This window comes from Meles meles, chromosome 17, assembly GCF_922984935.1.
Source record: "Meles meles chromosome 17, mMelMel3.1 paternal haplotype, whole genome shotgun sequence".
In the NCBI taxonomy this organism is placed as follows: Eukaryota; Metazoa; Chordata; class Mammalia; order Carnivora; family Mustelidae; genus Meles; species Meles meles.
Window position 1 is genome coordinate 28,879,652 of NC_060082.1, and position 26,430 is coordinate 28,906,081.

Here is a 26,430-nt window from a genome sequence, read left to right on the forward strand (position 1 = left end):
AGGGGGAAATGTTGGAGGGGCCTCCCAAATGGGATGCTCTATGGGGTCTTTTGGATCTAAGAGGGCACCCTGTGGTCCAGGGTGGTGGTGGTGGGGGAGCCGCAGGGGGTGCCCTATACATGGTGCAGCCTAGGACCTTCTAAAGGATCACGGAATTGGCTGTGTCAGCCTGAGAACTCCTCTTGCACCCTCACACATCATGGCTAGGCTGCCTAAGTGTACTATGATGCTCCCTCTTCAGATGGCTTTGTCTTTCATCTGGGGCATGGGCCAGTCTTCAGAGCTGAAGTTGTCAATGCCATGGCCCCTCACAGCTTAGGCTTTGGGGTCAACAGCATCAACTGAGTGGCCCCTGCTCCCACTCCAGCAAAGGAAATCCTCCCCACCGGCTCCCTCTCCCCTTGTCTATCAATATCCTGTGACTGCAAATGACTCTTCTTGGTGCTGAGGTCTGTGACCCTCATGGTTGCTTTCCTTCAGGTACTCATCTTAGATGCTGATGGGAAGTCCAGAGGCTTACTTGGAGAGTGGCCCTGTTTAGGTAGGTTGGTCTGTGCTAAAAAGTAGACACCAATGGGGGTGGGAGCCTGGCTGGCTCTGTTGGTGGAATGTGGGACTCTTGACCTGGGGGTTTGGTGTTTTAGCCCTATGTTGTGTGTAGAGCTTATCTGAAAAGAAAATCTTTTTTTTTTTTTTTTAAGGATTTTATTTATTTATTTGACAAACAGAGATCAAAAGTAGGCAGAGAGGCAGACAGAGAGAGAGGAGGAAACAGGCTCCCCACAGAGCAGAGAGCCCGATGCGGGGCTTGATCCCAGGACCCCGGGATCATGATCTGAGCCAAAGGCAGAGGCTTTAACCCACTGAGCCACCCAGGCGCCCCTGAAAAGAAAATCTTTAAAGAAGAGAAAGGAGATAGCAGTGGAGTAGGGCCCAGGCTAGACATGAGTATGAGGGCATTTAGCGACCCCTTTCTTATGCAGAACAGCTTGTCAAAACCACAGACCTGCAAGCTCTGAACATCTTCAGGTTCAAGAGGGCATGTTCCTCTCTCATACTCTGCTGGGTGAAAATGAGTTCAGTGTTTCCTAGGTTAATAGCAGATGTCTTGGGTCAGCTGACTTTGGAGAACATCATTTGATTAAGCATTAAAGATGGAGTCTATACTATGAGCCAGTGTTGTGTAGTGTCTACCCCAAGACAGAGGATCAAATCTAGAAACTGAAAGAAATGTCTAAAAACTCTTCCCCTTTAGAGATCTTGAGGAGGAACTGCTTTTTCAGGTGTTCAATGGACTGAATGACACGGAAGTCAAGCCCAAAGGGCAGGTTGTTGAAGACGGAGATAATGGGAATTACTTTTTTGCCTATGACATCCTGGTGGTTAAGAACTAACAGTGTTGCGTTGGTCAGTGTAACAGTGGTGATTTTATGGGGAGCTCACTTTAACATCCTTTTATGCTACACCTACGACTATAATTGTAACTACAGAAGGAAACCTTTAGGGGTCAAGCAAGAATCATTTACTGATTAAGCACAAAGATCGTCAAAGTAGGGCGCCTGGGTGGCTCAGTGGGTTAAAGCCAATGCCTTTGGCTCAGGTCGTGATCTCAGGGTCCTGGGATCAAGCCCCACATCGGGCTCTCTGCACAGCAGGGAGCCTGTTTCCCTCTCTTTCTCTCTCTGCCTGCTTCTCTGCCTACTTGTGATCTCTCTCTTTCTCTGTTGAACAAATAAATACAATTAAAAAAAAAAAGATCGTCAAAGTAGACAAGAAAAAAAAAAGGAACCAGTTTTTCATTAGTTCCACACCTTTTTTCAACTCCCTGGAGAAGGATTAAGTATTAAAACAAAAACAAAACCAAAAAAACTGAATGTGTTGGAAGAGAAACCTATTGTGTCTGAAGAAAGAATTTTTCTTCAGGATGAAAATGCAGAGAGTTTCTATATATTCAGTCAGGTGAACCAAACTACTGACTGAAAAATGAAGCAGAAGAAGTGGGGATTCTGAGGCATCACGAATCAATGTTTTAGAAAGTCGGCCCTGCTTGGCAGCCACCCAGGACCTCACTGACCAGGGAGGTCAAATGTTCCGTTATCAAACGTAGAGGCTCTTGAGATATGTCTTGGGCCCTGTGTGGGGCACCTTGAAGAGAGGAAATAATAGGAAGACCTGATAAAATGGTTTGGTTTCAGAATAAATGAGGAAGTATGGGGTGTTTGGAGAACTAGGATTTTTAAATGCCCGAAAAATGTGATTATAGTGCTTTAATTTCATTAAACTCTGTAAAAACACATGAAAGCTGAAGACTTAAATACCTTCATGCAAGCTCTGCAGTAAACCCATATTTGCACATTTTCCCCTTTATTTTCAGTCTGTTCCTTGGAACATCTTAACCCTGAGAGTCAACGTTTACGTCTTCTGAGGCTACTTTTTCATGGTGGACCTCCTCTGCCTACCCTTTACAATTAAAAAACAAACAAAACCCCCTGAAACTTTCCTTCTAGAAGATTCTTCTCCATTTCAGGCATCAGGAGTGAGCTCCCTTTAATGATTTCACCTTTCAGGTACTTCCCCCACACAGAGGAACCCACAGGTCTAGTACATTAGTTGCTAAATCTCACCACACGCACCACCATGACTCTTGTGTTACAGCCTCTGAAGAAAATCAAAGAATTCAAATAATTGCTGAGCCTGCATTTCATCATGGAAACCACAACTGAGAGCCAATCATTACTGTCCCTTAAAAATAACGAAGAGGGACACCTGGGTGGCTCAGCTGGTTAGGTGGCTGCCTTTGGCTCGGATCGTGGTCCCGGGGTCCTGGGATCCAGACCCATGTTGGGTTCCCTGCTCAGCGGAGAGCATGTTTCTCCCTCTCCCTCTGCCTGCCTCTCTGCCTGCTTGTGTTCTACCTGTCTGTCAAATTTAACAACAACAACAAAAAAGGCAACTAGGCAATATGTAAGCAAGGTACTAAGTTACAGTTGTCTTTACCTTGAATTCTTTTTTTTAAATAAGATTTTTATTTATTTATTTGACAGAGAGAGATCACAAGTAGGCAGAGAGGCAGGCAGAGAGAGACAGAGAGGAGGAAGCAGGCTCCCTGCCGAGCAGAGAGCCTGATGCGGGACTCGATCCCAGGACCCTGAGATCATGACCTCAGCCAAAGGCAGAGGCTTAACCCACTGAGCCACCAGGGCGCCCTTTACTTTGAATTCTTATTACCGATGTCTAAAGGCATTAGTTTTTCAAAAGTTTTATCTTTAAGCACCTAATGTTATTCCTCTGTTCCTGATTGCATTTTGTTCGCATTATCCCTGAAACTAGTTTCTTCAACCCTTTGGTAAAATGACACTGTATGAAATACTATTCATAAAGGTTGTATTGCTAATTTTGAGAGCCAACTCTACACGTTGAATAAAATGAATTATTTCCCCATCTAAAACAGGGGTCAAGTTCATGATGTTAGTATGAACTTAGTATGATGCATAGTAAGAAATAAATATTTGGTTTTTGTCCCTGTTTCTGGCACAGAGCTCCCCAAATCCTAGGAATTTCTTAAGTGCTGAAAGCAATACAGGTGTCTTTACTTATGTCAATGTGATGACTTTTGGACACCAGCTAAGGATGATGGCTGGTGGCCAGGGGAACCAACCACATGATTAGAGGGCTGGAACTTCCAGTCCCTGTAGGCTGAACCAGTTGGCAAAGGTCGATGATTTAATCAACCAGGTCTACATGATGAAGCCTCCATAAAAACCCCAAAAGGACCGTGTTTGGAGAGCGTCCAGGGTTGACAAACACAGCGAGATGCTGGGGCAGCCCACTCAGAGAGCAGAGAAGCTCCTCGCTCCTTCCCTCATACCTTGTCCTATGTGTCTCTTCCATCTGGCTGTTCCCTAGTTGCACCCTTTTATACTAAACTGGTACTCAAGCAAGTAAATGTTTTTCTGGATTCTGTGACCTACTTTAGCCCATTAATCCAAGCCAAGGAAGGTTTTCGGGAGGGAAGTCCGGGTTGATAGCCAGGAGGTCAGAAGGCTGGTGAACGCCTGCCTGGACTTGCAACTGGCATCCGAGGTGGGTGGGGGGCAGTATCTCAAAACTGAGCCCTCCGCCTGTGGGATCTGACGCTCTCCCCAGGCAGACATCGTCAGAATCCTGACGGACCGCAGGATGCCCAGCTGCTGTCAGAGAATCAGCATCAACGCTGGAAGCGGATGTAACAGGACAAAAAAAAAATTGTATCCTGCGGTCCAAGTAACACAACAAATTCTAGCACAGGTAATAGGATTGAAAAGGTAAAAGCAGATCCAGCAGGAGAGGGTTCTCTCGGGTTTGATCCCGGTGCTTGCTGGCTGAGGTGCCACACGGGGAGAACGTGCATTTGCAGGCTACCACTGTCCTACCTACGCTCATTGTCCCCGCCTTACCTGACGCTTCCTCCTCCACTCAATGGCACCTGCACCGCATCTCCGCTGCTTCACTAAGATCTCTCCCATCAGGGATACCAGGGCTCTCTACGTTGCTAAATCCAATCCTCTTAGGGGAGCCTGGGTGGCTCAGTGGGTTGAGCCTCTACCTTCGGCTTGGGTCATGATCCCAGGGTCTTGGGATCGAGCCCCACATTGGGCTCCCCACCCGGCGAGAAGCCTGCTTCTCCCTCTCCCTCTCCCTCTGCCTGCCTCTCTACTTGCGATTTCTCTCTCTCTGTCAAATAAATAAATAAATCTTTAAAAAAAAAAAAAGACTTTTTAGTCTTACTTTTCCTGCCTCTCAGTAGTATATACCAATGTTAGTCACTCCTTGAAATTCTACCCTTTGTCTGCCTCAACAGCAGCACTCTCTTCTTGTACCCCCTTATCCAGACTCTTCCTCTGCTAACCCTTTAAATGTTGGTCTTTCATTATAAGTGGTCCTTGACTGACCAGAGTTCTCATTCTACCCATTTTCCTGGGAGATTTGTCCCTAGCATAGATGACAGCAAATCGTCTTCCTCTACAGGGTGAGAGGGGCTGAATGATGGGGTCTGGCACAGAGTAGAGTCTCAATAAAAACCATGTAGAAGGAACAAATCAAGGGGTTATATTAAAATGTTTTTAAGGATATGGGTGAGAATCCTGCCAGGGTCCATGGTAGGAAAGAAGGCTAGATGGGAAAACAACCATTACTAAAGGTTTTCTTCAAAGCAATTTTATTCTTTTGGGAGTTCCCAGGTTCCCTTTCCCCTTCCTTGGACTTTCATCGCCATCTAACTGGTAATATACCTAGTTTTGGCAAAGAGTGTATGTAAAAGCTTCAGAGTGGGTTCTTATGGTTGGGAAGGTTACACCAGGATCTTATTTACTCCATCTTTAGGTTAACAACAATCATCCCATACAATTATCCACCAGAGGCCGACACTTTATGTAGCCCCCAATCTATTTCTGGAAAAGCCTCCTATGTAGAGTTTGCCCAGAACAGCTTAAAAATGCAAGAAGGAAGGAGAACTGGCTGTGAAGTTGCTTATGTGTAAAATTGTTTGACTTCTCATAAAGAGAGCTCTCTGGAAACCCGAAGCCTGGTCATTTCTGTGGAAAACACTGAGCCTATCCTGCCCAATGCCAAATGCACAGCATCTGAGTTGAGCACTGTCATTCTGAAGGAATCATTGGAGAAGCGCTAAAAGGTTACCTCAATCTCTTTAACAAAAACGTTTAAGAGCTACCTTCTTACACTAACTTTAACCACTCTCCAATCCCAGACAGTCGCCGAACATGAGGTCACCAAGTTTTCCGGTCAAACACTGGATGGTAGAATTTAATAAAATAGAGGTTTTCTCCGATTACCCAATTATGGGCTGAAATTTAAATATAGCACAATTGCTTCTGCTTTTCCCATTTATGAGCTATGCTACGTAGCTCCTACAGGGGCTCATCAATTCTGTCTTCTAGAACGGACTGCAGTCCTTACACCACAGTGGTGCCCAAAGAAACAACATAAAAAAAGCATTTACGTTAAAAAAAAAAAAAGTATTTACATTATCTTCCACACCCCTCCTCCCCCCAAATAGCCACTTCTTAGATTAAGTGAAAGCTCTTCACTTGGGAAGACAGTTATAGTTGACCAAGAGAACTTTCTTTGCTTGGGGGCAATGTGGGTTCCCAATCGATTCTCAGATCCCAGACAGATCTGAGATACTATACAAGGTAACCTTTAATCAGAGCCTCTCCTCCCCACCCCCCAAAGCAACCCATACATTCTTTCCTAATGTAAAGATTTCCAACAACAGCACAAAACTAACTGTTAATAATAGGTCCCAACATGTAAATTACAGCGGTCTCCAAAAATAAAGCTTCATGGGGGAAAAAAATCTGCAAGTTACCGCGGTGAGGTAGACGCCGGGAAAGAACTGTTTCCTCACACCACGGACATCTGGATGTCCTCGCTCAAATGGCAGACAAGAATTCCGAACACAGTCCTTGGAAGCGATTTTTTGTGTGTGTAAACCACACCATGACTTTCCCCTACCTCGCCTCTCTGTCTCCCGCCCCTCGACCAACCTTACAATTAAACACCCAAGGCTTGTTCCTGAGTCTCAGTTTTTCCTGACGTTTCTAGAGAACAGTGGGGCACAGGGGGAGGGTAGAGGGGCAATGGTGTAATCTGTTACCTTCTCAGCACTTTGTCTAAGGTAATGACTGGGCCCCCGTGTTACTTGTGAAGTTTTCTTTCCTGCCAACCAGCCCATGAATGCTTATAGCCTTGAGGCCCTTAGAATGAGAGTACTTGTTAAGGATTCCAAAAGCAGTGTTCCCAAGAGGCCCCCTTGGTCCCTGCATTCTGAACAGCTTCCTCCCCCTACTAAGATGCTCTATTCTTCTTTGATGAATTCTACCAAGGAACACTGGACAGGTTTGTCCAAAGAAATCCCAGCATTATAAAAGTCCCATTGAATGGAAAGTTTCCTTGTCGCTTTAATCTAAGTCTTAAGAAAGGTTGAGGTGTCGCCCCACCCCCCCACCACGGGGGGAGGGGGAGGACCACTCATCAGCTTCAGTGGGCACTGTCATTTTCGCAGCCCTCTTGCCTTCATCTTTATCTCAAAATTAACCCGCCTTCTTATCTTAAGTCATTGGGTTCACGGCCTGCTTACTCTCGGTGAAATATCTTTGTTGAGAGCTCTGAAGGTTTTTCACTTCAGAGAACAGGACAGCTGAATACCACATTGTGCCTAGGGGTCAGAGGTCAGCATCACAGAGAAACCCCAGCTAATGCGTTGTGAAAGACCTTCCTTTTCGCAGGCAAGTCTTCCATGCATGTGAAACTAAGCACATCTCTCACCTAGCACAAAGCCTTGAACAAAAAGAATGAAAAGAAAGAGGAATCTTAATTCTTCACCAGTAAGTGGATGAAGGAAAGATCTCATTCCAGAGAAACAAAACGACACGCAGGTGTTCAGGCAAGGTAAAAAGCCGTTCGTTCTATGCCCCAGGCATGACACTCTGCCCACTGGAGGATGAAGGATACATGGAGGAAAAAATAACAGGGAACTGAAGAGATTTAAACTTCCCAAACCCTCACCTGCAAATGCCAGATATACCAAACATTTCTGTAAGGCAGATGTCCTACCTGGTTTTCATAGAATCGGGTATTGAAGTGTCTGGAGTGCTTCACAAGCATAAATATCTGGCCATTTTTTTGTAACTGGTGATGCTTTCAACACCCTGCAAGCCTGGATGGTTACATTTCTGCAGCAAATGCTCCCCGAGCCACATCCCACTCCGACAACGTTCCATCCCCTCCCAACGGTCTCCCGCTCACTGTGCAGTGTGTGCTTCTCCAAGAAGGAGAAACTGAGGCTGGAAATTTTGCCCCTGGGTTGTGAACAAGTCAGTGTCAAAGTCGGTAGGAGACTTCCGGGTGCTTCACGTCTTTCCTGTGGCATTAAATACACACTCCAGTGCGGCCTGGGTACAAAGCCCACACTTAGCGCATGAACCTTTTCCCCCACTGACATCTCTCACGTGTCCTTTACTTCTGCTTTCCTCAAAATGCCTCCTGCCACATCACCTCCCCGGGTCGAGAGGGAGAGAAGTTTTTGTGATCTAAAGATACATATCATAGGAAAAAAAATAACAATTTGGGGAACACGGGAAATGACGGGCTAGAAAACTGCTCTGGGGATTCACGTGCTTTTCTTGGGCAACTGAGTTGAAATCTCTGCTCTGAGGCTTTATGATCGGTCTGGGGCTTTGGCATAATCCTTAAAGAAGTCAGAAGAAGGAAGACCGAAATGAAAAGAAGAGAAAGTTAATCAAAATCAAACAGGGTTTTGTTTCTGGGAAAGGTGCCTTCAGGCAACAGACAGGAACAAAAACATCCTGTCCTTTCTTCCATTTTGTTCTGAGGCAGGATGGATCCAGGGCTGCTTCTCAGCTTGGAAAACGGGTCCCTGCAGTTCGGTCTCACCCTCCAGACTTTCTCACATTTGGAAGAACGAAGCCCTAACAGGGGGCCCCGAAGCCTTAACAGGGAACCCCTCGTAGGTGCCAGCCTTCTGGGCATCAACTAAGTGTTAACTTAGAGTAAATACAAAATTCATCCATTACCGCTCCAAAGGCGTCAACAATGAATGAATATAAGATACACCTTGGGCATAAAACTCTGGGCGGCTCAGTCGGTTAGGCATCTGCCTTCCACTTGGGTCATGATCCCAGGGTCTTGGGATCGAGTCCCACATGGGGCCCCTTGCTTAGCTGGAAGTCTGCTTCTTCCTCTGCCTCCCTGTGCTCTCTCTCTCTCTGACACATAAATAAATAAAATCCTTAAAAACAAACAAACAAACACAACCCTGTCCTCTAGTCTCTCCTGGGGAGAGCACAGTTTGGTCTCATATAGATTTGGAGAAAGAGAGACACAACAATGACCTAATCGAATAGTTTGCAAGCCCCTTTTTAAGAGGAACCCTCTCTATGAACATTTTCACCCGAAATCCCCAGTGTATAAAACAGGTAAAAACAGAGCTACTCTGGCTGAAAGGGCGGCAGCTGCTCAGGGTCCACTTGCCCTGCCCCACCCAGGTCCCCTCCAGCTGTTAGCGGTTTTGTCTCAGCTCCTTCCTCCCCCGTTACCGTGTCCATACAAGTCATCCAGGCAGATGGTGGTTTTTCTATGTCTAAAGGCTTCCCGAGAAGGCCCTTCCACACCTTCCTTAGGGCACTCATTTCATGTCAAGTCCTTGTTACAGAGAATCAGAGACAGGCGCCAGTCAACCTATGAGATTCAAAGTCCTAGAACCAGCAGGGATCCCCCCCCCCGCCCCACACTTCGGCTTTTCCACCTCCTCTCTGCACCCCTACACCCACAGTGCATTATTATATCCAGTGTAGTTTCTTTAAGGTTTTCACGACGCGGAGCAATCTGAGAGCAAAACCCTTCTAGACTTTTATAATCTCCCCCTAGGACCTTTCAAGTCCTACACTACTGACAACTTGCCTTTTCAAGCTCCCCCAAGTCTCCAGTAATGTAGTTTTTATAGAAAGGATTTTTTCTTACACTCATATTTCATCAGCTTATGTCATGATCAAGGGAAACAATGTCAACTGGCGTAAACAGGTTTGGGAACAAACAGCTCTTGGTAAGTGTTCAGCCCGACTGGTGGGAGCAGAAGGGGTTCAGGCACAGCCAAGAGCAGAAGGAATGTTGGGTGTGTGGAGGGCATGGAGAGCAAGTCCCGGGAGAGGGCTCTGCTCTATGGGATGCCTGGAAGCCCTGCAGCAAGACGAGGGTGAAATTCACAAGGCGGAAGACACTATTACACCTCCGCTTCGGAACTTTCCTGCTTCTCAATATATTCCTCCTCGATCCTCCTCTGGATTTCTTCATCAAGGGTGAAGACTGGGGGTGGGGGTGGTGGGGGGGGGAAGATAAGGAAGTGGACTGAAATAAAAAAATTCAGGTTATTTCTGAATCCTTGGGCTCCCATCAAATGATCGGCATTATTTTACTTGGATGGCATTATTTTACTGGTAGACTCATTCTGGGTTAGAGAGCGTCTCAGTTCAACTTACAAGACAGACAAGGAGTGACTAAGAGGCTTGCCAGAGCAGATGGTGATGTGAAACCCAGAACCAAACCCAGGAATCCTGACTTCTTAGGGGGTCTCCTATAGGTGGCAGTGCCTCCCCGGCGCAGCAAGACTTTTTCCGAGGGCTTTGGACGTGCTGGTGATCCAAGCTGCTTTCACAATGAACAGCTCTGTGCCAATTTCAAGAGTTCGTTTCTCAGATAGCAGGAAAGCTCCTGAACCAGGCTTTGCAGGAGTAAGCAGTGACTTCCTCCCTCCTGCAGGAGGCATGGTTAGCTTCTGGGACCTGGGACCTGGAGTGGCCCTTTTTCCCCTAAGGGGTTGGAGGCCAGCGTGGTTGGTGGAAGCTCCCCACTGAAGGAAATTAAGTGGAGCAGCCTTGACCTGACTCCCTTCCTAAACACCCCATACATGCCGACCCTCTGCACCGCCGGCTTTGCCAGAGGCTTCCATACGGGGACTCCAGAAGAAAAACAAACACTTAACCAATAATGAATATGAGGTTCATCTCTAGGAGATGAAAACGATTTCTATAAACCACAGGAGAACTTTGGTGTTATTCCACATACCTCCCCCTTCACACTTAATTTATAAGAGTCGGGGGAGGAGGACCCTGTTAATTGAACAGGGACAAGAGAAGAAAATTAATAAGTTAACATACTGCTCATCAGATTTCGAAGGTAATTCTAAAATGTATTATAAGCATGGAGAATAGTGGTCTCTACGGATTTTCCTTATTCAGAGAGCTGCCTTTTCAGGAAAAAAGGTGATTCGTAAGTCCTCCCCAGGATTAGCTCAGCGCTGGCCTAAAAGGCATCTGCAGGGTTGTTAAACATGAACCCCATATATTAGAGGACCCACTCCTGTGAAATTGCTGTGGGGAGCTCTGAGTTCTGTAAGAAGGCTCTAAGAATAAGCCCTCAGTAGCAACAGGTATGGAAATCTGGGTTGCAAATCCAGGCCTGGAAATTACAAGGACGTTCGGCGAGAATTTATGAGAGCTAAATGGGGAGAAACGGTATAAATTATGGGAACTGAACACATACCTAACAGGAAAACATTGGAAGAAATGGCACACATTTCCAGAACATGGAAATCCACCCCAACGTAAACAAGGATCTCACTAGGGAGCTCTCTTCAGACAAGAGGCATCCATTTCCAGGGATCTGATTAACCAAAGAAGTGCTGCTTCCCAACTGCGTGTCAGACGGAATGAAGGAACAAGGTCTCGGATGTGTGCCACGGAACACTGCTGTTATCTCAGCCACCGCATCTGGGGGGTCAAATTCCAGAAACCCTGACACCCAAGAATAATTTCCCAAGTATTTATTTTCCCTGAGGGCCTTGGAGCCATAATTCCACTCACTGGCAGAAATACTAGCTCTGTTTAGAACTGTTTGAAAACCTATTTTTAAAATCACACATTTGGGAGATCATCAGGACCAAAACCTGGTAGTCGAGGATGATCCTATAGAAGAATCGAAAATAATCCGAGGGAAAATGTCCCAAGCCTGAGCAACAACACTTTCATGCATGTGCGTGCACACACACACATTCTCTCTCTCCCCCCCTCTCTGAGCATGCGTGCACGCACCAGACAACTGCCAAAAGAATGAGGGGCGAGCCGGACATCAAAGATGACGGAGCGGGACGTGCCTTCTGTTCCAGTTTTCCGACATACTACCCGTTGATCCATGGCCTCATAAATTCTCTTCAAGAGAATTCATCTTGGGGGCGCCTGGGTGGCTCAGTGGATTAAGCCGCTGCATTCGGCTCAGGTCATGATCTCAGGGTCCTGGGATCGAGCCCCACATCGGGCTCTCTGCTCTGCAGGAAGCCTGCTTCCTCCTCTCTCTCTGTCTGCCTCTCTGCCTACTTGTGATCTCTCTCTCTGTCAAATAAATAAATAAAATCTTTAAAAAAAAAAAAAAAAAAAAAAAAAAAAAAAAAAAAAAAAGAGAATTCATCTTGGCCCTCTCCCTCTCTCCTTCTGTACCTGAAAACCTTCCTCCTTCCTGAGTACCCTCTCCAGATTTCCCTGCAGTCTACACTTGAACTTTTCATGCCTGCCACACTCACTGTGCTCTTAATGCAGTGCTCCTTGACCTGGTTATAAATCTTCTTATTTTTGACTTGCTTGCTCTCTGTTTCCAGCTCCAATTATGCCCCGTGTCAGAAATCAACATTCAGCTCTGTGACAGATTAATCATACCATCATGGGGACTGAAATAAGTTGTCCTTTTCTCTCTTTGTAGGGAGGAGCACAATTCTTGGCACACAGCAGGTGATTAATAAATCCTCACTGGCGGATGGCTGATTGGCTTCTATTTTCTGTAGCTGTTCTATTTCAGGAGATAGGATTTGAGCCAATCTAAAGAGCTCGAAGTGTGATGTTGCCCAGGCTAACAGTGGTATACGTAAGTCTGGACTGTTATATTAAGCTCTTACGATAGAATCCTGTTAGCTATGTGCTGTCATTAAATTCCACATAGACACCACTTGACGAAGGGTCCCTGGCCCCTAGGAACTCATGATTAGACAAAAATACCACCATGTAACAAATGAATATGGGGAAAACTGTAAGCTGGAAAGCAGCTTCCCTGGAGGTTGAAGAACCTCATTAACAGCTCTCTATTTGTACAAAATGACCATCTCAGAAGGCAGCCTAGGCGTTCTCAAGGTTGCAGAAAGCGCTGAGCTCCTCAAACTCACATTAAGTCCATGGCAGAAGGGGCTGCAGAGCGAGCCAGAGCTGTGTTTGCATTTCTGCTCTACCACGTACTGGCTGTGACTTTGGGACAGGCATGCTCCCTCCCTGAATGTGTGCTCATAGCCCCAAAAATGGCCGTATCACCAACGGCTCTTCCCAGTTGCTGGGATAGACAAGGGAAAAAACAAAGCCCCCAGCTCAGCTCCCCGCAAGCAGGTAGGTACCCAACTTCCCTCTGCTCTCCTCTTTGGAATGAGCCACCCACGACTCAGATGCCCCCTGTAGCCGTACATGAACTCGGAAGACCAGTTTATGAGGGAAACTCGTATGTGCCATTCCCTCTGTAAGTCCACGGGTGACATCAAGACTCTCGACTGTGGAAAGAGGACAGGGGCCGGGGCGTTGTGCGTGGGTACACAAGCACGTAGGCAGGGGCTTTGATATTCTTTCCGCCAATGACCTGTCAGAGTCTTCACGGCAGAGAGGGTTCCTAAGATTTAAATGTCTAATAATGTCCAAGAATTTAGTATTTCTAGGAAATTCCTGAAGCATCCCAAGAAAGGGAGGATGAGGATGAATCCTCGTATCCTACACGTTCTGCCCACGGGTAGCAGTGGACTCTGCTTTCGTGGTAAAGGCAAGGGCAGGCCGCCATCATTCTGGCCATGAACTTCGCCTGAGACCAAACTGAGACCAGGCTCTGGAGGGAAGAAGCACGCTGTGTTATCAAAGGCTTCCCGACAGGATTCCGGATGGTGCCGAGCAGTGACGCTTTGAGCCAGCTATGTTTCAGGGTTGTCTTAGACAAGGGGTGTCGGTGATCAACAAACCACAGTGATGGTGGGTCTGAGCAATGAAACTGGAAGATGACATACGATTTCTCAACTAAAGAAAACTCCCTTTCTCCTCAAATGAGCTCCGGTTCCACTGGAAAATGCACATTTTTGCTCTCACGCCCAATGGAAATGCCATCTTCCTGGGAAGTCCTCCCTAACCTCTCCAACTACGGCCCCTCCCCGCTCACTTCTGCTTCCTACACATTCCATCTGGCATCACAGGGATGGGTACCCTGTTTCCTCCATCAGTCTGCATTCTCCTGCATTATTCCCCCTCCAATAACACAGGTATGCGCTCACTGACTTTTATTTATCTGTTTTCCCTGAAAGATGATAAGCTTCCTGAGGGCAGACACTTTTATGTCTGTCTTACTGATCACTACTGGCCTCCCGGTTCCCAGCACTGGGCTTGGGCTCTGCCCGGGGCTTGCTACAGGTTCGTTGAATAAATGAATAAACGTTAGCTCTGTAAAGGGTCAGCTCAGTGTCTCCAGCACCCAGCATAATGGCTAGCACAAAGTATCACATAGTAGAGGCTGACAAAATAAGGCGTTGTTTTGTGTATTTTTTTAAATGATGACATTTTTTGAAGGGGTGATTTTTATGTAAAAAGACATTAAAATAGGATATATAAATATGGCATCCTAGTTAGCATAGAATTTGGCTGAATAGAAATCTGAAGATGAGTAATTGAAACTTAGAGAAAAAAATCAAAAATACCTTCGCAGCCAGAAGTTATTAGTCTATTATTCCGACTGGCACCCTCATGAGGGTCCTAGCAAAACGGAAGGGAAAGAAATGAAGGGAAAAAGCAAACTTGAAGAATCTGGGAGGGACCTCTACTGCCTGCACGGGACCTCAACTAATAAATATCCCTTCTAGGTGCTCCAGTGTTGAAGCACGTTGCTCTTCCCATCAGCTCCCGGTCACGACTACGTCCCGGCGGGTAGACGGGTCAGGAATCGGACCCATTTTATGGAGAAGGAAATGGAGGCTGGAGGCTACGCAACCTCTGTAAGGTCATAAGGCTAACTGTGATGGAGGCCTAGTCCCGAATCAGGTCCGCGGACTCCCCAAGTCCAATGCTCTTCCCACCTCGCTCCCACTCGACTCCCTGCCGACTGCAGACCTCGTGGAAGCCTCGAACACCTTCAACTTGTGCATCTGCAGCATCTGGTAGTCCCTGGGCTTGGATCAGTGTCAGTGAGAATGAGCTCCTTAGACAAGCGCTTCAGAGGTTGGCCTCAGAGTCAGACAGATCTAGGGGTGAGAACAAATCCCACCACAGCGATCTTGGATGTGATTACTTAACCTCCCTGTGCCTCAGTTTCTCCATCTGTGAAATGGGATGATGATAAACTACACCTCGTACAGTTTGCTGTAGGGCTGCAAGAAGGGAATGTTGATTAAGCGCTGAACACAGATCGTGTTTTAGAGCATCCTGTGATGGGGGAAAGTGATTGGCTCAGATGCTGGACACAGCACATTAAGTCCTCCTTCTTATAACGCTTGCCGCTTGGTAACTCTCTCCTCCCTGCCTCTCAAGCAGAGCGCAGGGGCTTTGCAGGAAGAGGTTAAGCCGGCAAATGTGGTTTGCCTGCATCGTGTGTGCCTAGCCCCATAAAACCCGCTAACAAGAAGCAGCTCGTTGGCTCTGCTGTCCCTCGGCATTCTGTCTTCTCGCAGAGACTGGGTTTGCGCCAAGCTGAAGTCCCATGCCCCAGGGGGTCTCTGTGGGTTGAGTGAGGCAAGTGCTGTGAGCGGATCTTGTTCCCACTGGTCCCCAGGCTTTAGCTAAGGGCCCCTTCTAGGAGGAAATCTAGGAATGTTGAACGGGATCGATTTCTGGAACAGGAAAGAGAGGGGTCTCCAGGAGAGATGGGCAAGAACGGCGCTCATGGAGACAGCCTGTCATGATAGATACAGTAATGCCAGGCATCTGCTCCGAGGCGAGTGGAGTGGCCAGTGGCTCATCACAGCTCATCTCATCAACACCTGGGTACAGAGATATTGTGAGCCAATTAAGCCATTCACCCCGATACTTCACATTCTTTCCGTGCTGCCTCCTTTGGAGCTTAAGGGGAACGTGCACCTGAAGGGCAAGCATCTCTTTGATCCCTGTTGGCCCTAATCAAGTATCACTTACAGGGAAGGTTTTGAGCTGTCTCCAGGGCAAAGGCTTGGGTTAAGCTCTCGCTCTGTGGATGGCAGCTACCGTAGTTAAATTTTACATTTGAATGCTGGTGATTTGAGGACTGACCTCCACTTGATAAAATCCCCTCCCTCCTTGCCTGAAAGTCTTGGGCTTGGGTGGAAAGGCAACTGCAGCCCAACCTTGCCCCACCCACCCTAGCAGACAGGCGGGCTGAGTGTGTGTAATGGGACCTGCTCCGCTCCCTGGGCTGTGGCAGACAGCTCCCCACCCTGGCACACCTGCCCAGAAGTCTGTTTCTGGTAAGGAGCTAGGTGAGTACTCAGCCAACTATAGCCTCAGGATAGGCACTAAGCTCACTGTCTACAAAGCCTAGGGTTCCCAGGGTGGGGTGGGAAGGGGTGGAGCAGTGCAAGGGGGCAGGGCGATGAGCCATTCAGAAGAAATGACAGCATAACCTAGAAAAAGCCGTGTGCAGGAAGGAAGGAGTGATGGGCTCAGGAAAAGGAACCAACTAAAGGATTTTCACATCTTCAGTGGTGAGGGAGGCAAAGAACAAGTGTAGAACCAGAGCAAATTTGGGTTCAGTGACCATTATAATCCTGCGTGGGCACTCCCTGTGGATCTCAAGTAGGTTCTGAACTGGGGTGGCAGTGATGGAAGTGGAGAACAAGGTCAGGGACAGCCCCTTCCTTCTACCTTCCCAGGGCCCAGAGACTCAGGACTCACCCCCAGGATCTCACCAGAAAAAAAAGAATCCCCAGAGGTCCCTACGTAGATTGATTCTTTGTTCAAAACTGGTTCCTCTTAAAGATATATCCCACCAGTCATCTTAGCAAAGTCAGTCCGAGGGTCCCAAGTCCCATCCCAGAGGGGCTGCAGACTGTCCCACTGTGGTGGGGGACAAGAAGCTGGGGGCCAGCAGGACTTTGGCTTCCAAGGGCACCCAGGGCTGCAGAGGCCTCTCCCTTGTCAGGGCTTGCCTGGTTCTGTTGCTATTACCCCAGGCCTGCATGTACTTGGGGCTCTCCCCAAGGAACCATGGGGAAGCGATGTACCAGGGTGCAAGGCTGGGCTCTTGGGGTTGAAAGCCCTGAGGAGGTTTGGGGGTGGGGGTGGTGTCAGCATCAGGCATCTGGCCTAACCTCCAACTTCCTTCAGCCAGCCAAGTCAAAGGGAGGCTGAGGGGAGGGAGTGTGTATATTGGGGTAGGAAGCTCCCAGAAAAACCAGAAAGCATCAGCTCTCTTTCTCTGGCTGTTGGAATTTCCTAATCCTCTCTTGGAAGTACAGTTTCCAAGTCAGCTCTAAGGATCTCTGTCTGGCTGTGCTCACACTCACTTCCCCTTAGTGGGGAGCCTCTATGCACGGCCCCCCTCACCAGGGTCTGTGGTCCCCAACCATGCATCTCCCAGATTCCTCTGCTGCTCATCCCTTCCCAGAGTCGAGTACCAGGCTTCACTCTTAGAGGAATCCAACCCGCTGTGGAGTCACATATTCACCCCCACCTCCCCACCTTAGGTCTCACCCCTCTATCTCCTTACACCCCAGAGCTTCTGGGTCAGGGAGACCATCCCGCTGAAGGCCTCTCGCCTTCCACTCTCTAGGTCCCTAAGAACCTCAACACCCCCCCCCCCCCCATACACTGCAGCAGCAACCATCCAAGTTCAAATCAAGTTGTGCCATTGTCTCAGCTTTGTCCCGGTCCCTGGGGAGCCCAAGCTCCTTGCCTTGCCTTCCCGCTTCCTTCCCCAGACCCTTCCACACACCCACCTCCAACTCCCAACGCCAACAAGCCCAAGGATCGGGCACCGGGAGCAGGGAGCCAGAGGACTCTGGCGGCGCCCGCACTCCTCCCTCCCTCTATCAGAGAAGCAGGGCCGCCAAGACCCTCCTTCTTGCAGACCCCACACCCACTGCTGCGGCAGTAGTGTAGCCAGGGGCCAGGGCTGGGGTTGGGGTTGGGGTTGGGGAGCTCCCAACCCCGACCCCAGCACTGCGGCAGCCGGGCGCTTACCTGCGGGGGAAATTCACCGTCCTTCCCGACCTGGGCAGGGGCAGATGAAGCATCTTCCCCGGCTCAGACGGCCATTCGCCGGGTAGGCACCCAGCGCTCTCCCCGGCACCGCGGACAGGCGAAGAGGTCTGAGCCCGGGCCACGCGGAGGGCCAGACACCGAGTGCTCGCCGGCCCTCCGCTCCCTTTTCTCCCCACCGCCCGGGCTCGCACTTACCGCTCCAGCTGTACTTAAAGCGACAGAGCCCCATTTCGCCGCCGCTGACTTCTGTCCCGAGCCCCGGAGATGCAGGCTGCGAGCGGGCTCTTTAACGCCCAGAGCAGGTAGACAAAGAGCCACCGCAGCCTCAGCCTTCCGGTGGCCTCCGAAGCCCGGGAGGTGCAGAAGCGGGCTGGGGGCCTCGACCTCCACCTGGGCTGCTCGGGAGTTAACCCCCAGGCTGCCAGCTGCGGTCCCTCGGGCGCCCTTACTCGCGCTACAGAGGCAGAAGGGGGTGTGGGCAGCGAGCCAGGGAACGAACCGGTGTGTACCGGTGGGCACGGGTCGGGGAGGCCTGGGCTGAACCTTCCCCGGGCAGGGCTTCTTTCCAGCCCCCCTCCCGGCCCCCGTCCGGGCTCTAAAAATTAGTCAGCATAAGAGCAGGGGATCGGTACATCACCTAAAAGGAAGAGCAGCGTGGTGGGGGAGGAAGGTCAGACCACGGGCACAAATTACCAGGGCCTGGCTCAGAGACCTGGGGTGGGGCGGGGAGACTAGGAAGGTATGCCCTCCAGCAGTGGCGGAAACCTGGGGGGCGGGGGTGGAGGGCTAACGTTTTTCCAGTTTAGGGAAATAGATATGGTGAAAGGTGTGCTCGTTGGGGGAAGACTGCCAGGGAGAGGAATCGTTCACACCTTGCAAGGATCTGTACTTTCATCCAGGAGGCATTTTTCAGCTGACTAAGAAGAAATCGATCTCAAAGAGGGAGGATTTCAGTTGTAAAGTAGGAAGTAGAATCCAGCAGCAGCACCCACTCCCACTGAGCTCCCTCAGGGTCTTCCTGAGCTCCTAACTCTCCCCCCGCAGAGAGCCAGAGCTGCACAGATGCCCTCCTCACTGCTTCCCCGGGGTGCTCTCCTTGCCCCTGGAGGGGGCTGCCTGTGTAAGGTTGGGTCCCCATCTCAGTGTGATCTGGGCAAACCGGGGAGACCATGTTTTAGAAACGGACAGATGATATCTGCCATTTCTTGAAGCAATGAAATCAACTGCATGATCTTTTTAAAATGCACCCCCCGCCCCCAGTACAGACCTAAGAGGTCGGTGTGCTGCTGGTGCTGGGAAGCTTAGGGGTGATCCAGCTGCACACAGAGACCCTATGGGTTCTCCTAGGCCTGTCACCTCAGCACCCTGAGCTTTCTGGGCCGGTTTTTGCAAAAGTTAAAGCACAGGAGAGTCACACTCCTGAGCTCCTTCCTGCTCTCCAGCCTTTAAGGTGGTCTGGCCATGCTTTGAGTGCTAGGGATGGCCCTTCTCCCTAAAAGCCCATCTGGCTCTGGTCCTCTGATTGCCCAGGGCCACTGACCTGGGGCTGCACCTCTAGAGGGGTGAACTACTGTTCTCAGAGGGCGGGAAACCCTACAGAGGGAATTCTGTCTCTGGATTCCCCCAGCACTCTGAGTTGGAGAAGGGTCTGCTTCTGAGGTTGCAGAAAAAACTGTGATCAAGTTTTCCAAATATGCTTGGAGATCAAAGGGGAGTAAAGAGCTGCAGTGATCTCAGCACCAATCCCTCAGTCTCTCCCCCCAACATGGGGCGGGGGAGTTGATTTTTATTCCCTTTACTCTATGCTGGGAGGTTTGGGTGGTAGGACTTAGGGAAGGTGCACCAAATCCCAAGCAGACCACCTTTGAGGGGAATCAGAGCAAGGCAGGTGGTTTTCTCCAGCGTTTTCACCCATCTCGGGGCCCCAGATCAAACCCTATCCTGGTTCTTCTGTCCTGGTCACGTCCACAGCCAGGCCATCCTCACCACCACCCCAACTGGAGGGTGAGCGTAATCAGTTTTCTCAGGAGAGTCTGCCTGTGCAGCTGTGTTGGGCCTGGCCTGGGTCATCTGGGGAACAGCTTATGGTGACACGCACCATAAGGGATTCTCTTTAGCCTCAGCCAGCATCCTGAGTAAAATGACTTTGTCTGAGCCAGAGGAATGTCACCAGCAGGGGATGTTTTCCCCCAGATCTAGCTGTGCATTTTCCATAAGGTTTCCTCCTTTGCGGCTTTCTGGGCAGAGCCTGGAGGGAGGGGAGACCAACAGAGGTGAGGCACAGTGGCTTTATCTGGAGGGGCAGGCATCTTTGGAGCAGGGACTGAGCTCTCCCAGAACATTCCTTCACAGCCTTGCAGAGCCCTTGGCCCTATCCCTCTTCTTCACGCAAGGCAGCCTGCCCATCCTCCCTCCGGCCCTCCCCCTCTACCTGCACTGCACCCCCCAACCCCCAACCCCCACCAACAGCAGGGACTAGGGATAGGGAGCAGGCGAAGCCAGCAGCTGGGTACCGAAGAGGAGCTCTCAGCTCCTGAGTTTTGTCCTTGTCCTCCTACTCCCACCCAAGGGCATTCTGGGCTAGAGGATCTCTAAACCCCCTCCTCCTGGGGTCTGATTCTTGAACTGCTAGAACCCAGTAGGAACTGAGGTTTCCCTCTACATGTTCCTCTTTCCTTGTGGATGAGGAAGGTGGGTTGTAGGGTTGTAAGGTGGGTTCGACTTACCCTTCTGCTTGGGGGCGGTTCCAGGGGCTTTTATAGGGGAAGGAGCAGGGGCCCAGAGACTTTAAGAAATAGCATGCAAATTAGCACCTGCTATTTTCAGCCAACAGGTCAAAGCACTTTGGGTAATTGGACAGCATCACTGAAGAGAAGTGCTGTCTGGGGGCTTCTGTGAAGACAGTAAAACACAACCTCCCCTGTCAGCAGACCCCGCTCAGGAGCTTGAAGAGGCCCTGACCCTGCCCATCAAGGGGGTGTGGCAGAGCTAGGGGGGTGCGTGTGTGGTGGCCTCGTTGCCTTGACTACAATGGGGGGGGGCATGCAGGGGGTGACTCTGAGCTCTTCTTTCCAGGTCCCAGGCTGCACAGTTGTAGCCTGGGGCAGAAGGAGTGAGGGAACAGCTGAGGCATGTGGTGGAGGGGGGAGACACCTGCTGATAGGGAGCTGGGAGTCAGGCACTTTTCCAGAATGAAAACCCAGCCAAGGAGGGAAAGAGGAAAAAGGACCTTCTATCTTAGATAGGCCTTCCCTGTGCAACTCTGGCTTCTCTTCAAAGAGCCCTTGGCAGCCATGATCTCATTGGTCTCCCGTGCCAGCGCCATCAGAGTGGCTTTTTACAAGGGGGAAACTGAGGCATGGAAAGGCTCGGAAACGTTTAAAGCAGAAGGCAGAGTCCAGGTTAATGCACGTGAGGTCTTTTCCCCAGATTCCTGAGAGGGGTGATATCCTCCCCATAACTCCTCCACCCCCTCCACTCAGACCTCAAAGGATCTCCGGAATCACCCTGGCTCAGGCCCAAGGTCCTCCAGACCAATGTTCCAACTCCAACAGGAAGAGACAGTTAGGGGGAGGCTCCGGTTGTGGCCTTACCCATAATCTCAAAGGTTAATGGGGTTGGTGAGGGTGAGGCACAATAAAGAGAAAGACTTGCCAGGAAGGTCCCTGTGGTCCAAGTTCTAGTGTCCCGTGCCTGGAGGTTTCTGGGTTCCAGTCCCCTGTTGGGCCTGACTACACACCGGATTCTCTGGTGAGCCCCGGAAGTGAGGCCCTTGAGAAGACTAGGGTCTCAGAGTAAGCATCCACCACTCTGTCCCTTGACCTACCTTCACTTCCCCGAATCCCCATCAACAATGAAGCTATTTACTTCCTTTGCTGGAAAAGGCCCTGCCCCTCGAGAAGTCTGGGCCAGTCAGAGAAGCTCCCTTGGGGTCTATGGGGGCAAGCTGAGCCCTGAGACCCCTCCATGTCCTGGCCAGGCTGCACTGGCAGCATCCTGGCAGAGGCAGAACAAAGAGCATTTTACCATGTCCAGGGAGGGGTGATAGGAACGAGGAAGAATTAAACCAGAATGTAGGGACAGGGGAAAGGACTTGGGGGAGGACCCTGGTGAGTTAACCCTGTGGCCACAATGAGGTGGGATCCCTGTGCTCTCCATGGAGAATGACCTGCCCGCTCCTCTAACTCCAGCATTTTGAACCTACTCCCAGATCCCCGAAGGACCCTGGTGACTCCTGGAGAAACCATCTGTCAGCACCTCGACAGAACCACCTATAAAAATCATTCCCAGCCTCAGTGGTAACACTTTCACAATTCTGATTTTATTTCCAAACAACCGAATGCTCTAGCCCGAGGCAGGTGTTAGTATACTTGCTTTGGAGCATCAAAGGTTAAGAGAGTGGCCTACTGGCCCCAGGTAGGAAAGCCATGATGACATTAGTCCCAGGCTAGGGATCATTCTCTATTAGAAATGGAATTTTATCCAGTGGATTTCTTGTCTTCTCAGGGAGGCCTGAGTTTTCAAGAGCTCCTGACGAGCTTCTCTCTGCTCTTGACCTACTAAGGCTGGACCTTCCCTCACCAACTTCCAGGCCCCTCCTGGAGGATATGTGAGCTAGCCTAGAACAGATCCGCTTCACCTGGTCACATAATCCAGAATGTCAGAGTCGAAAAATTATGTACAGCTCCTCTGGTTCAAATCCAGGGCTCAGAAAGGGCAAGTGACTTCCTCGAGGTCCTCCCACAGCACCTGGGCTTCCTGGTTCCCAGTGCAGTGTTCTTTCTAGTGGTCAATGCTCCCCCTTCTTACCAACTGCCTCCCCAGGGCCAGCCTGAGGCTCAGATGGAAAGGTTCTGAGGGTAGGTGGGAGAGAGTTTGGATCGGGGGCACGGGAGTCACTAGACGCACAGCAGAGTGTCCCAAAGTCCAGCACTGATCCCAGCTGAGAATTCTCTGGAGCGGCAAACGAGCCAGCCAGAGGAGAGGGTCCTGCGCCCAGCTGTGTTACTGTTCCGCAAATATTTACACGACCTCTGAGGAGATCTGCCTTTCTCACCACCCCACAGCTGAGACAGGCAGCAGAGAGGAAGCACCCCCCACCAGATCTCACAGAGTGAGCTACTGTTGCAGCAGTCCTGCTAAATATCCTCCTGCCATCAGCCCAAACCTCAGAGGCTCTGTGTGCTTCTGAGAGCACAGGACAGAGAGGACGATGGGGTATGGGGGACAGGTCCAGCAGGACCCAGTGGACCCTCAGCCAGCCTCCCTGGGCGGATGCGTGCATGTGTGTGTGTGTGTATGCGCATGTATCCATATGACTTCAGAACAACCACAGCGCCCACTGCCCCAGGTTCTCCATTACCGAGGTGGAGCTCTAATCTCTGGAGAGAAATAGGAATAAAATCTCATATGATTTGAGAAGACACTGTAAATGTGTCATCCCTTTTATCCTCAAAGTTCTGCTGGCCATGTCCCCAGCCACCCCCTCCCACCCTGGTCTGAGCCGTCACTTTCTCTTGCCTACATTATTATAGTACTTTCCTTTCCAGGCTTCTAGGTTCTCCCTGGTTTCCCTGTGGCCATGCTCCTCATAGTAGCCGGGCAGACCCTTCACCAAACATGGCAGACCTCACCATTCTTCTCCCTGAAACCTTCCTGGTTTGGCTAGAAGAAAAGCTAAAGTCCTCACCCTGATGTGTAAGACTCTTTATTACCTGGCCCCTGGCTGCCTCCTGATCTCATTTTTTGATTACTCTCTCCCTTGTTTATGGTGCATCAGCCACATTGACCTCCTTGCAGTTCCTTGAACACATGCCCATCCTTGCCTCAGGGCCTTTGCACATGCTCTTCTGTGCATAGTGCGCCAGAGAAGCTTTCCCTGACCAGCAGAGCTCAAACAGCCCCCTCCCTGTCACTCTCTGCCCCTTACCCTACTTTATTTTCCTCATGGCACACAGTGCCACATAATCTACTAGGTATTTATTTGTTTGTCCTCTCTTTTTTGAACATGAGTTCAAGAACAGTGTCTATTTTTGTCCTCTTGCTGTATCCCCTAATGTCTTATACAGTAGGTGCTCTACTGATATTTATTAAATGTATGAATAAATATCACCAAGTGGGTATTATCACCTTTCAGACAATGAGATAAAGCATGAAGAAGCTAAGTAACTTATTCAAGGTCATGCAGGTGGTGAGTGGCAAACATGAGAAGCCCAGGTCATCTGGACTCTAGAATGTTCTATCAACACTGCCAACCTGCCTCCAAAGAACAGAAAACTCACCACGGGGACCAGCAGAGACATAAGAGACCATACAGCCACTGCCTCCCACATGTCAGGGGCACCTACTCAGAGCTGGGAAGGGCAGGATCTCTTCGCTGGAGCCTCACACAAGGAGCTTTTTGCTCCAGCTACCTCCAGAAAACAGGGATCGTCTGTGGAAAGTTCACTCCAGCAAGGGCATGGGGCAGCTGGCTCAGGAAGGGATGGCGACAGGCAGATGATAAGCTCTGTCCCTCCTCTTCTATTAACACTCGGCAGAATGTCAGCAGCCCCAGAAGTCCCTACCGCTAGAAGTCCTACCACTCGAGCCCAGCCATGAGCCTGGCCACATGGCCGGATACATGTAGACAGTGTCACTCCTGAATGGCCCCTTGTCATCAAACCCACAGGAGCCAAGATGGAAACCAGACACTGAAGTGAAGGATGGCTGAGACACTGAGAAAGGGGACCAAGGAGAAGCGGGCCAGGAAAGGAGCTGGAAGAGAGTGGGCAGTCAGGGAAAGAGGCAGGATCAACGTTGGAGATGTGTCCCTGTCTTCCAGGCTGCAGATGCCACCCCCACCCCCAGAAAGAAGGGACAGAGCACGGGACAGACCCCTTTTAATACGAGCTGGACAAGGGGAGCGGGAAGGGCAGGCTGGCGAGAATGGCTCGCCCTGCTTGAGTCATGCCCCCAGGCTGAGTGCACGGTCACTCACTCCTCTCTGAAGAGACCCTCCACCTTCCGGACACGCTCTGTGCCTATGACTGCTAAATGCCCCTGCCCATCCGCAGCCTTGCGTCCCCCACCCCCTGCCACGAGCTTTCGCGCACACACAGCCTCTTTGTACCCAGCCGCCTCACACACGTGTTCGACCGGGTCTCACACAGTGTCTGTCTCTCATCCCCCTCCTTGACGTGCACATCACGAACACGCTGGCTCTGTCGATCCATGGCACGTGTCCCGGCATCAGCCTCTCCTACCTTGTCTCCCCATGACGCTGCCTTGCATAATCAGTGAATGTCGAGCTGTCTCTTCTGGAGCTACGTGCCTTGGGTCTCTCTGGGCCTGACTCTTTCTTTCTGCCAGTTTTTCAAAATCCAGACTTTTCTACAGTTAAACCCTGACCTGAGTTTAATTTTAATGTTTGCCACTCTGTCTGCCTGTGCCTGTCCTATTGCCGCCCTAACATACAGACAAGAACAATCCAGGCCCATAGACTCTTTAGGGCACCCCCATGCAAGCTCAGTGGATAAGTCTGACTGCCTGGCCTGCTGGCCTTTTTTAGCTGCAGTGAATGGTCTTTTGCTGGCTGGCCAGAGACATTTGATAGCCCAGAGGCCAGAGCGGGCCCCTTGCGGACATCCTGGGACAGTTCAGCCTTTGAGCCAGAGTCAACAAGGACTTGTATTCACAGAGGCTGCTCCTTCTGCCTCTTCTGCCTGTGGTCCTGAGCTCCCGGCGGTGTCTACTTTGTGGCTCTCCAAAGAAGATCCTATCCTGGAAAACAGCGAGGTCACTTTGGGGCATCCCACACGGGGGTCTCTAACGATGATTCACTGGCCAGTCAATAGCATGACCTGAGAACATACTCTGCTGGGTGCTGAGAAAAAAATAGCAAATAGGGTCTCTGTCCTTAGGGAGCTCCTACTCCAGTGGAAGGCATGTGATCCCTGCCCCAGAAATTCTCCTAGGCTTAGGGGGCACCAGGGCTGCACACAGAGGGAAAAGGCTTCATGGTATGCCCAGCCGGGCAGTGGGTATACCAAAAAGAGCACAAGACATGGGAGTCAGAAGGCCTGGGTTTTGCTTGGTTTGGCCACTTTTAAGTACTGTGATCCTGGCAAGCCAAGTTCCAATTTCTTCGCTTGCAAACTCGGCAAAAGAACATCTAATTCAGCGTTAGGATTAAATAAAGTAATGAGATATTAGTGTTTTGTAAACCACACATGCTATGCAACTGTTAGAGAATCTAAAAAGCACGAGTGACTACAGTTTAAGTTAAATGCACAAGTTCTAAGACAATCCAGAGTCAGAGAGCAATCATAGTGCAACGGGACGGATTAGAGAAGGCTTATCAGAAGGAGGGGATGTGGCAGACCAGTGGGCAACGGGGTATCACTACCCTGGGAAAAGTTCCATTCTATAGATGGTCTTTAGGACCTTTATTGCTTTAATTTTCTAGAAGCCAAGAGAAGGGAGGGAGGTAATATTCACTGAGCCCCTGGCTGCAGACCTAGTATATTAATGCAACGTATTCTGTAACACCCTTATAGAAATCTGATTCCCATGTAAGTATCCCCACTAGAATGGATTCACAGCTTTCTCAAAGCCTCAGAGCTGGGATCCAAACTCGGGCCTA

The 26,430-nt window shown here is 50.0% G+C and overlaps 1 protein-coding gene across 10 annotated transcripts in view; it reads right to left on the reverse strand.

Annotated features, from left to right (window-relative positions):
- NAV1 (neuron navigator 1) overlaps positions 1 to 26,430 on the reverse strand; it is a 252,915-nt gene that overhangs the window by 60,852 nt on the left and 165,633 nt on the right. The window contains exon 1 of one of the 10 annotated variants that reach the window (XM_045982388.1): positions 17,787 to 17,949. The exons of the other annotated variants lie outside the window; for them this stretch is intronic. Within the exon in view, the coding sequence (XP_045838344.1) occupies positions 17,787 to 17,839 (53 nt within the window). The 5' untranslated portion in view covers positions 17,840 to 17,949. Of the gene's footprint in view, positions 1 to 17,786; positions 17,950 to 26,430 lie in introns of those variants that run through there. 10 annotated transcript variants of the gene reach the window in all.